The sequence below is a fragment of the Eptatretus burgeri genome, chromosome 6, assembly GCF_056783735.1.
Source record: "Eptatretus burgeri isolate ZD-2024b chromosome 6, Ebu_testis_v1, whole genome shotgun sequence".
Classification (NCBI taxonomy): Eukaryota; Metazoa; Chordata; class Myxini; order Myxiniformes; family Myxinidae; genus Eptatretus; species Eptatretus burgeri.
Window position 1 is genome coordinate 113,321,470 of NC_140966.1, and position 10,884 is coordinate 113,332,353.

General features: G+C 46.6%; 1 protein-coding gene across 2 annotated transcripts in view; it reads right to left on the bottom strand.

Annotated features, from left to right (window-relative positions):
- RERG (RAS like estrogen regulated growth inhibitor) overlaps positions 1-8,101 on the bottom strand; it is a 20,076-nt gene extending 11,975 nt beyond the window's left edge. The window contains exons 1-3 of one of the 2 annotated variants that reach the window (XM_085886860.1): positions 7,765-8,095; positions 7,375-7,431; positions 6,020-6,093 (exon numbers count right to left, since the gene is read on the bottom strand). In XM_085886860.1, coding sequence (XP_085742986.1) covers positions 6,020-6,093; positions 7,375-7,431; positions 7,765-7,825 — 192 coding nt within the window. In that variant the 5' untranslated portion in view covers positions 7,826-8,095. Of the gene's footprint in view, positions 1-6,019; positions 6,094-7,374; positions 7,432-7,764 lie in introns of both variants that reach the window. The other variant, XM_085886861.1, reaches the window with a different exon arrangement.
- Positions 8,102-10,884: the final 2,783 nt, after the last annotated feature.

The following is a 10,884-nucleotide window of genomic DNA, read 5'->3' on the forward strand; positions in this document are numbered from 1 at the left end:
ATTGGGTTTGTGATCCTAAAGAAATCCCTGTCATGGTTGTGAGAAAATGTACATGTTTCATTCGGAAGTCTCTTTAAATGGCCTTTGTCTGAACACGAGTGTTGGAAATGTTTGAAGGTATAATGGCTGTAAGTCAGAAATTCCTCAAGGGGTTTTATTATCTCCGCCACCCAAGGTGGACAGAGGTTACGTATTCACCGCATTTGTCTGTGAGCGAGCACGACATCTCAAAACGTTATGGACGGATCCGGACGAAGCTTGGTGGACACGTTACGTGTGTGACAAGGAAGAATTGATTTGATTTTGGTGAAGATCCGAATCCGGCTACTGGAATTATTTTTAATATTTTTAAATGTTTCGTCACAATTGAGAGATGGATCACAAAACGACATGCAGTAGAGCATGATATTTCAAAAACGTCGTGGACGGATCATGACAAAATTTGGTGGATGAGTTGGGGAGGTGACAATAATGTTAAATAAAGGAAAATACCAGTTGATCGTCCCCACCTGCTTCCTGTTTTTGAAGCCGCCTCCTTTTATATTATTTGATATTTTGACAAACAACTCCAAAAAAAAAAATCTCACCCGTGTACGAACGGATGGAAAGGAGGACGTAGTGTATATTGAAGCGGTTTGCATCAATTAAAAATCCATATCTTCATGCAGGACTCTTCGACCATTGTTTGAATCGATCATTTTCCCCATGTCGATGCTGAGTTTTTATAACTTTGACCGAGTTGGACCAGGGAGTGCTGGTGAGTCCACATCCCACAGATGTAAATCTGTGCATTAAATGTTTACTGGTGATGTAGATAGAAAGATGGCAAAGCAATCATTTTAATGTACACGAAGCGTGTCGGTTTTTGTGTTTCACCAAACATTTATTATATTGTTACGAATTTGCCGTCTCGCCCAGCGTGCGGACAATTCAGTCGCGACTTTCCGGAACAACGCCGAAAACCAGTCACGGGTGTGCTCCAAGCGCACACCACGGCCTAGTCGATATTCTACCCGCGCGTGACAGGGTCAATCGCCGAATTATCGATATACCTAAGTATTCGCGCGGGCAGCCTACCGAGAGACCGTACCTCAGCGAGGTCTGCTTGGACACGAACCGCTTAAGCGGTTCGTTCCGTTCTGGGATAACCGAGCGGGGTATTATCGCGAGACCTCGCTGGACCCGATTCTTTTATCAGCTATCAAAAAGCCCGCTATTATTCCGAAGGCAAGATAGCAGTTCAATTGGGGGAAAAGGACACGACGAACGGGTGACATTTAAACAAGCACTTTTATTATTTACACTTATACAATCAAGCAATGAATTGGCGGGAAGGAACAAGACGCGAGCAAGACAAAGCACTACAACCGTCTATTATTTATTATTCACAAGCACTTATACAGTTCTACTTGCGGACATGGCACCACAACATTCACACAAATAAACAAGGAAAGACCCCCTCAAAGACAAGGGGGTCAGACTGGACCTGTAGGCCTTTATAATGTGGAGCTTGGCGGACCGAAGGAGTTCCACGAGACCGTTGCAGGTTACCTCCACCCTCGTGGTGCCTCGATGGGGTGACCCGCGACGTCCCGTCCCCACAGCATCTAGCGTAGCTGCGGTTGAGCCCAGGCCTTGCCAAGCGGCCGGGTGATTCGGGCCTCAGCCGGCGACGCGTTGAGAGGAACGAACGGGTCTTTATGCTCTTCCAAAGTTGATGCTTTTTGCAAGAACCCGTCCGTTCCTCAGTGATACTCAGACTGTCCCGAAGCCCGATCACCTCAGACCGTTTGGCGCTGGCTGGCGAGCTCTCTCCGGCTCTCTCCACACGAACGCGCAGGTCTGCGCGGCACAGTAGGTTTGGCCACGCTCTCACCTCGCGTGTCCTCCGCTCTCCTGGACTTCTCCCCCGACTGTGTTCTCCAGACTCCAGACTTCAGCGACTGACTCCACTGACTCACGACTGACCTCGAACTGGCGCTCCGCTTGGCCTTTTATGGGGCTCAAGAGAGGAGATCTGACCTCTGCTCTTCGACCTTCGACCCCCACAGGCCCCACCCCTTTCTCTCTTTTGAACCGAATTCCGAGGCGAAGCTTCCACAGAGCGGACGTGCGCGAGATCACCAAACTTGCTCGGACAGCAAACCCCCGTGTGTGCCTGCAGCGATGCCGTTTGATGCGGACTCGTCGCGCCTGGTGCAAAGATGGTGTTGCTTCGGGGATGAAGGTGAGGCGATGTTATTCGGGTTGGTCTATTGGAGGAGATGCGGTTTAGGAGATGGTGGGGAGATGTCATTGTTATGAAGGCGGTGTGGAGAGGGTGGTTGGTGGTTGGCGTGGTGGTTGGTGGGTGGCATGGAGAAGGTGGTTGGTGGTCGGCATGGTGGAGAAGGTGGTTGGTGGTTGGCGTTGTGGTTGGTCCAAAATAACGATAGTAAAGATAAACGGCTAACTCAAAGATCATAGCCCTGTCCACACAGAAAAAAGTCCCATTAAACAACGGTGGGGACATCTAACTGAATACAGACTTATCAGCATAACTGATCAAAGAACCTATATGGTGTTCTGCGAATTTCCACAGCCGTAACAATATATTCGTTTGGAACTGTGGATTGTATTTTAATCGGCTTAGTGAGTGTGTACGTGACGTGTCAGGTATATGACCTACGTCATATATGTTTGAGGATAGAAAACTGACATGTCTGATGCATAACTCATGTCATTTTTGGGGGGAAGGGTGGGAGGTCGGAAGATTAAAAAAAAAACCTGGCATGTCGAGTGCATGATTTGCCAGGTACTCAAAGCCGGTGGCCATTTTGAAAAAAAAACAAAACAAAGCTATAATATTAAAAAGCAGTGTGTGTGTGTGTGTGTGTGTGTGTGTGTGTGTGTGTGTGTGTGTGTGTATGTGTATGTGTATGTGTGTGTGTGTGTGTGTGTGTGTGTGTGTGTGTGTGTGTGTGTGTGTGTGTGTGTGTGTGTGTGTGTGTGTGTGTGTGTGTGTGTGTGTGTCAGTGTGTCTCCTCCATAACTCCAAAACCATAAAACCTATCAGCCTGAAACTTTGCATGCATATTAATAAATCTCCAAGGAAGTACACAGTGAAAATTGGGTGTTTAGGTTAATTAAAACACCTCTTTTGAAGATAATTAAAGGCTTTATTTGATTACATCCTTTTTCAGGCGCATCCTCAGCCACATCGCTCTCTGGGTCTTAAGGAATTTCCTGAGTAACCTCGCCGGGGTCTGAAGCCGCCGTGTTTTATGGCCTGCTCAACCATGCATTGACTTGGAACAGGCCGCAACGAATTCTTCACAATGAAGTTTTTCTTTCACTTTCCTCACTCGTATGATTGCCTGTTCATCATAGCTATGAATCACTGGGTACATTGCAATTCTAATAAATGCCCGGAGATGTCAGCGTTCATTGCTTCATTTCATTTCCGCACATGCGATCACCACTAGTTTCTCTCAAACTAAGCAGAATTACAAAATTTTAGCTCCAGAAGTGTTCTTACAAGCAGTTACGACAACTAGAAAAGTGTTCATTTGTCCAATTCGGACATATTTCACATTTCGGGCATCTCTGGGAGGTGTATGTTTAATCTATTGCTAATCACGCGCCAAACTAGCCATTTCTTAACAACCTTTTCGTTGGAGTGCTTGCTTGAGTGCTTAAGCCACTTGGTGAGTGCTCTCCAAGCTGTTTGTTCGTTTTGGTAAAAGTTCACATGCTCTCAATGGAACATCGATTAGACGTACGTTTCCACCTGTGTTGGGCCCCGCGGTGCCATGCTGTGGGTGCCTCAGGAGGTGTCTCATCCACTGAAAATGTGCAATTTTATTTTTACAGGACAATGCTTTGTTTAACCTTTTGCGCCATCTCCTAATCCAATCGAGCCCTCACGTCGACATCGATACATACGTATATAAAAACAATAAGGTCCATCCGACCAGGTGTTTGCCGTGATCTGGCTGTGAAGGCAGAGAGCAGATGTCGACATTTTGTATTCTGGGCCTTGATATGTTTTACAATTGAATTTTGTTAATTTCCCACTTGAATTCCTCTTTTAAAGAACCCTGTTTAGAGGTAAATCTTTGTGTCTATCGTTTTTATGTATTTTATGTGTGTGTATGTATATAAACTGTATTACCATAACGGAACTGTGTGTGTGTGTGTGTGTGTGTGTGTGTGTGTGTGTGTGTGTGTGTGTGTGTGTGTGTGTGTGTGTGTGTGTGTGTGTGTGTGTGTGTGTGTGTGTGTGTGTGTGTGTGTGTGTGTGTCGTTGATTGGTATCTACATATGTGGGTTTCAGAATGTGGAATGAAGTCCTCCCAGGGTGGGCTCAAAGTATCTACCTTCGTTAAGGTAAGGGGTCACGATTCATGGACAAAGTTGTGAAGTTTTCTGTTTTCAAAATTTTGTGTCGAGGACTTTCTTCAGGATCGTTACTGAGCGCAGGACAGCTTCCAACTGTAGTTCGTTTGTCGTGATATTCCCTGGGATGGTTTTTAATATCTTTGTGAGGTTCTTCTTCATCATTCCCATGAGGTTCTTCTTTATCGCTGGTCCAACTTTGGCATTCTTCAGCTTCCAGGATCTTTTCACTTCATTCTTGAGGTCTTGGTATTTGGTCATTTTCTTGATTTCTGCATCATTAGTACAAAATCACCGTAATTATCACCCCAAATAGCAATGCCTTCTTCTCTCTTTTTTGCACCTAAGTATGTTATCTGGTCACAATGCTTTGTTTTCGATGTTCACGCTCGATGGGATCATAAGGTCGTACGTGAACGGTTCTTCCATGTTTTCAATGATTTCTTTTGGTTCATTTTCTCACAAATTTTCTAGAACTGGGATATCAAAGTTTTTGCAAACGTGCCAGCGGATTACTTCACAAACTTTGTTATGTTGTTGTGTGTCCAGCTGTTCTGACATTGTCTTTTTTTCACGTGTTCGGTCATTAAGCGTCACATATCATCATTCTCTTTGCTAACCCCACCTCAACCCCTCACCTGTCTTATTTGTTTATCCCTCCCCCCCCCACCCCACCCTTCTCTCTCAACCTGTCCCCCTCTTAATAAAATGCAGCTCTCTTCTCCCACATCTCGCTCTCTCTCTCTCTCTCTCTCTCTCTCTCTCTCTCTCTCTCTCTCTCTCTCTCTCTCTCTCTCTCTCTCTCTCTCTCTCTCTCTCTCTCTCTCTCTCTCTCTCTCTCTCTCTGTTTGGTGAGGTGTCACTCTCCCCACCTCCCCCTCGCTCACACTTCTTCATGCTCTCTGCCTCCCCTCCCCCCTCTCACACTACACCTGCCTCCTCTCACTCTCCCTCCCTCTTTCTCCCCCCCCCCTTTATTCTCCCTATCAGCGAGCGACAGCTTGTATTTGCTCATAACAAATAAATAGGGCCTCCTCCTTCCTTGTCAAAAAAGAATCTGGATGACCAACTGGTATTTTTTTTCTTATTTGATGTAATAAGATGATTTGATTTTGTTTAAGGTCTGGATGCAAATCAGGTTGATCAGTGGGATACAAAATGTGAACTGTTCACCTTGGCGGAGGTAAGTGCTCTTCTGAGTGCCATTATAGTTCTTAAATGTTATTATAAACTGTGACATGTTTTATCAAAACTTTTTTTGGATGAAGGGTGGATGTTGTTCTTCAGGAGGACGTTGGGGTCACGTGGTTAAAACGTCATCACAATGACAAGAGGCCGGGTTATTGCAAACGTCATCACAGACGTACATGCTCGGGAAGCTGTCATTTGGGATAATGGCACGAGTAGACAAAGGATCGTTGATGAGGATTGGTTTCAGTAGTATGTGGATGAAATGAGCGATGTCATCTGCAAGATTACAATTTCCCTTGTGTGCACATTCTCAAGGAACACTTTGCTAAACAAAGCACAGATTGACGGGAGTTTACCGACCTCATAAATATATTACGTCATAATGGCTCGACAGGTGGTGAGAAAGGCACAGAACATTTGTGTGACATTGTGATGTCACAGTTAAACTCACTTGTCCAGCAGTATCAAAGATTTCCAGGGAGATCGTTTCCTCGTCCACGACCACCTCGTGTTTATACGTTGCTTCTGCACATGGGGTACAAAGAACGTACAATGGACGCAGAACGAGGTCCACGTTTCGTTCTTTAACTCATTCATTGTGAGACAAACCGAGCCGTTTTGAATTGTGATACTTCTGGTAAATATTCTTCCCTTTTCATGTCACTTTGTATTCCTTCTGCAATCGCTTTATGCATTAAATGTGATTTGAAAATAAAACATCACCAACCAGGCTCTTGAAACAAATCATGAAATAATTGAGGGAACACTAATTAGAGTAAGGTGGGGGACAAGATGGCCCACTACCCACCCGGTATAACCTCCTCAGTCATGGTTACATGTTCAGTGCCCTGAATGATTGCACCAAATGGGTCTACGGCTGAAAATCAAACGGACAATTCAAATGAGAAATGTTAAGTGTTCTATCAAATGGATTGAGGAGGATGTGAAAGTGACCATACATCTTGTCCCACCTTATCTGCCAGGGGCGTATTGGCCCATCTTTCCTGCCAGTGGCATCTGGGCCCCACTTTACTTCCCAGGGGTATCTCATACCCACTTAACTGCCAGGAGAATCTTGACCCCCACTTTACCTGCCAGGGGTATTAGGGTATCTTGTCTCACCTTACCAGCGAGGAGCATCTTATCCCACATTACATGCCGATGGGCATGTTGTTCCACCCTACCTTCCAGGAGCATTTTGACACACCTTACCAGCTATGGGAATATTGTCCCACCATACCTGCCAGGGTCATGTTGTTCCACCTTACCTACCAGGGTCATGTTGACCCAACTTAACTGCCAGGGGCATAGTAAACCACATTAACTGCCAGGGGTACCTTGACCCCCACCTTACCTGCTAAGGATATCTTGACTCCCACCTTACATGTCAAGGGTATCTTGCCCCCCACCTTACATGCCAAGGGTATCCTGTCCCCCACCTTACCTGCCAGGAGCATGAGGGTATCTTGTCTCACCTTACCAGCAAGGGGCATCTCATCCCACATTATTTGCGATGAGCATATTGTTCCACCTTACCTACAAGGAGCATGTTGTCTCACCTTGCCAGCTATGGGAGTGTTGTCCCACCATACCTGCCAGGGTCATGTTGTCCCACCTTAATTTCTAGGGGAATATTGTCTCACCTTACAAGCACAGGACATGTTGTCCCACCTTTCCTGCTTGGGGGCATGTTGTCTCACCTCATCCTAATTAATAGGAATGCGGTGTGGATGAAATCATATGGTTAGTCAGAGTTGATACGTCACCGATTTGCAGACAATCAGAGTTGCAGGGAATGCATCATACCGAGGGTAGGGTCGTACTCCCAGATGAAGCGGTTGGTAAGAAACCTCACGACCACAGCTGCGTACACGCATCATAGCATCACCATGGAAACGGATTAATTATCTTTCCCTGATATATCGGTATAACCAACATTCGATGGAGAAAAATGTGCGACACAAACAGCGAATGCGGACTGAGCTTGTCCTGCTTTAAGCCATTGAATGATCTCCTCGGTGATGAGGGTTCGATGAGAGACCAGGGAGGATCATGTTTAAAGAGGAAGAAGAAGCATTATGTGCTCCAGCTGGACCTCACGAGTGCGGGTTCAGCAGTCGGTGGCATGAGCGCGCGTCACGCAGACCAGTCCGCCTGGCAGACCGGACGTTGTCCGAGTGCGCACGACTCACTCACCGGACTTTCCGACGCCTGCACATCCCAGCACGGCAAGACGAACGTCTGTGCTGGTGGACATGGCGGGCTGCGTCAGGAACGATAAGGGACCGCGTGGGAGCGACGTGAGGACAGGGCGGGGAGAACGAGTTCGAGGGATATATGGAGACGGACGTGGGTGGGACGTTGGGAAGACTAGACTTCGCTCAGTTGTAGGGAGATGATACCGCGGAAGAAGCTGGAAAGGATAGACAATGACAGAGGAGGAAACTTTCCAAAAAACCGCCTTTCGAACATCTTGTTAGTTTGGCCTCCAACGTCGCCGTTCTTGGAGGGGACGCCGCCTGGCGGACATAGCTCGATAGGGCAGGTACCAAGTCGGAGAGGAAAGCACTCGCGTAGAATGAAATGAGAAAAAACCGTTCATCAAGAAGAGGAACCACCCGAAACCAGGTCATGGATTGGAATAACTACTACTGAATAAAACTGCCATGTGGACGTGGGACCAGGTGGTGCACCATGGAGCATGCCTTACCATATGCGAATCTGGTGCAAAGCCGATGTAAAAACATTCCCCGAAACATCTGTGAAGGTTGTAAGGTTTTATAAAGACTACAAGAACCTGCTGGATGCACGTATATGCCTGGTGTTGGCTTAATGGTTGGGTGGTGGGCTTTGGATCTGAGGATCCAGAGTTCAAATCCCACACGGTTGTTGAATTAATACCAGGAGGGATAATACCAGGAGGGTTGACTCTGCCTGTTATCCTTCCGAGGTCAGCGAAATGAGATCCAGTTTGCTGGTATCCTGTGTCGGAGTGGCAACACGTCCAGAATTGTGTCCAATAGCCAAGGAGACTGCTAAGGCAGCACCAACGCTCTGCACAGGGTATGGTCCCAATAGATCGATGCAGAGGATGCACGCATGCACACAGGGACACAGGAACGCATGCATTTATCATATGATGTTGTGTACCATATCTATATCAAAGGTGCATGTTCAGCAAAATGTTCATCCGTTTGGCTTGCTCAGGTCTCACCTTATCAATCACTACTTTATCATAATGGCACTGCATGGTGACATATCGACATATATCTATCTCTATATACATATATATATATATATATATATATATATATATATATATATATACATATATATATATACATATATATAAACAAATATATATATATATATATATATATATATATATATATATACATATATATATATACATATATATAAACAAATATATAGATACATACATAAACATGTAAATATATACATATATATGTATGTATATATACATATATATATATATATATATATATATATATATATATATATATATATATATATATATATATATATATGTATATATTGTTGTGGTTGACGAAATTCGCAAACCACCATTCAGGTCCCGTAGGTGAGATATCTCTGTAAGTATACTGAACAAAAATATAAACGCACCAAGCGATTGTTACTATTTTACCTCGAACTCATTAATACTAAATCTTCACAACAATTTGGTTATAGAATCCATGACAATTGAGCATTAAATTTCAAAGAGTTCCTTGAGAATTCTGGCGACAGTCTTTGCGCTACAACAGCCGACACAACCGAGGTGTCACTGTCAGAGTTCACACAGTCAGTAGCGGGTGTTGGCCTCCCTCAAGCTTGGCCTCCCTCAAGCGGTTACGCACCGTCTGGGCTGAAATGCGCCTGTTATGCAGCCCGACAGTCTCATCGGCAGTCCTCGTGGCCGGTCGGAGTCGATCCCGGAGATGTTGCAGCCTCATGTGACGATCCTGACCGGCAGTGGTCACACGTGGTCGCCGGGCATGTGGGCGGTTCACGGTGCTTCCAGTCTCTCTGAGGCGCGTTCTCAGGCGGCTAATGGTGGAGTGGTGGACATTGAAGTGTGCTGCAACGGCCCGTACTGACGTCCCAGCATTCAGCATGCCAATGGCGCGCTCCCTCAAGATTTGTGACATCTGTGGCATGTTGACATTTGGCACCAGTCCACATTTTGGGGAGGCCTTTTATAGGGCAAGCTATAGGGAGTGTTTGTGTCCTGGTCACGCTCACTGACCATCACTCTGTCAAGCCCCATGGTGCTCATGGGAAGGATTACTGAACGTGTGAGTCCACACACTCAGAGTGGTCAATTTCAATGGGAACATCTGTCTTGAGCAAAACAAAGGAACCATTGCTCAAACATATCATCGGTTTGACCATTTTCCCATAATGGCAATCTTGACTTCGATATTTAGGTTGGTGCGTTTATATTTTTGTTCAGTATATATGTGTAGTTAGGCCCAAACCCGTTGTTTAGAGGGAATAAATGTCATTCATTCGGGCTGCGACCCTTTTAGATAGCCGTTTTTCTTTTACTATCTTTATTTTGGACCAGCCGCCATAACTACCACCACAACCACCACCAACCACGTCTCAACAGCCATCACACAACAACCACCAACCGCAACGCCGCTTCACAACAACAGCCACGACCCTTGCCGTCACATCTCGCTCTCGCAACCATCGCATCACCGCCATTCCCGCGCCGCTTGTGGGCACCGATCCTGGACTCGTACAGGGCGTGCACCGAGCAGCGGGTGCAAAAACACCAGCCTTTCCGAGAAATCGGATCAAGAATCATTCACGCCCACTTTTCCTCTGTCCAATGGGGAGCCAGCCAGAGGTGAAGGGTCGAAGGTGAAGGAGCGAAGCCCCGGGGGCTATAAAGGGCCGCGTTCGCTCGCCGAAAAGGCAGTTGTTGAGGGAGTTTCTGAATCGGGAGAGAAAAAGAGTTTCTGAATCGCAGTTGGACGGAGTTGAGAAGAGTGGAGAGTGGGAGAGTTGGAGAGTTGTGGCGGCGGCGAAGGCAGTCGAGAGGGCGCTCGTGTCAGAGTCGGGGAGCTGCGGAGAGGGGAGGCCGGTAACGTGACCGAGGTCGCGGTGGAGTTGCTCGTCGCGGGACCCAAGCCAGCGAGATATCCTCATTCCCCCGAGCATCAACAACCCCCTCCTGTTTCCCCCCCGCGCTGAGATAGTGTGAGAAGGGGGCCCCGTTCCCACCCCATTCCAGGCAGTGCCAGCGAGGCCCGCGGAGTCGGGGCGCCACCGCCATTTTGCGGCTCA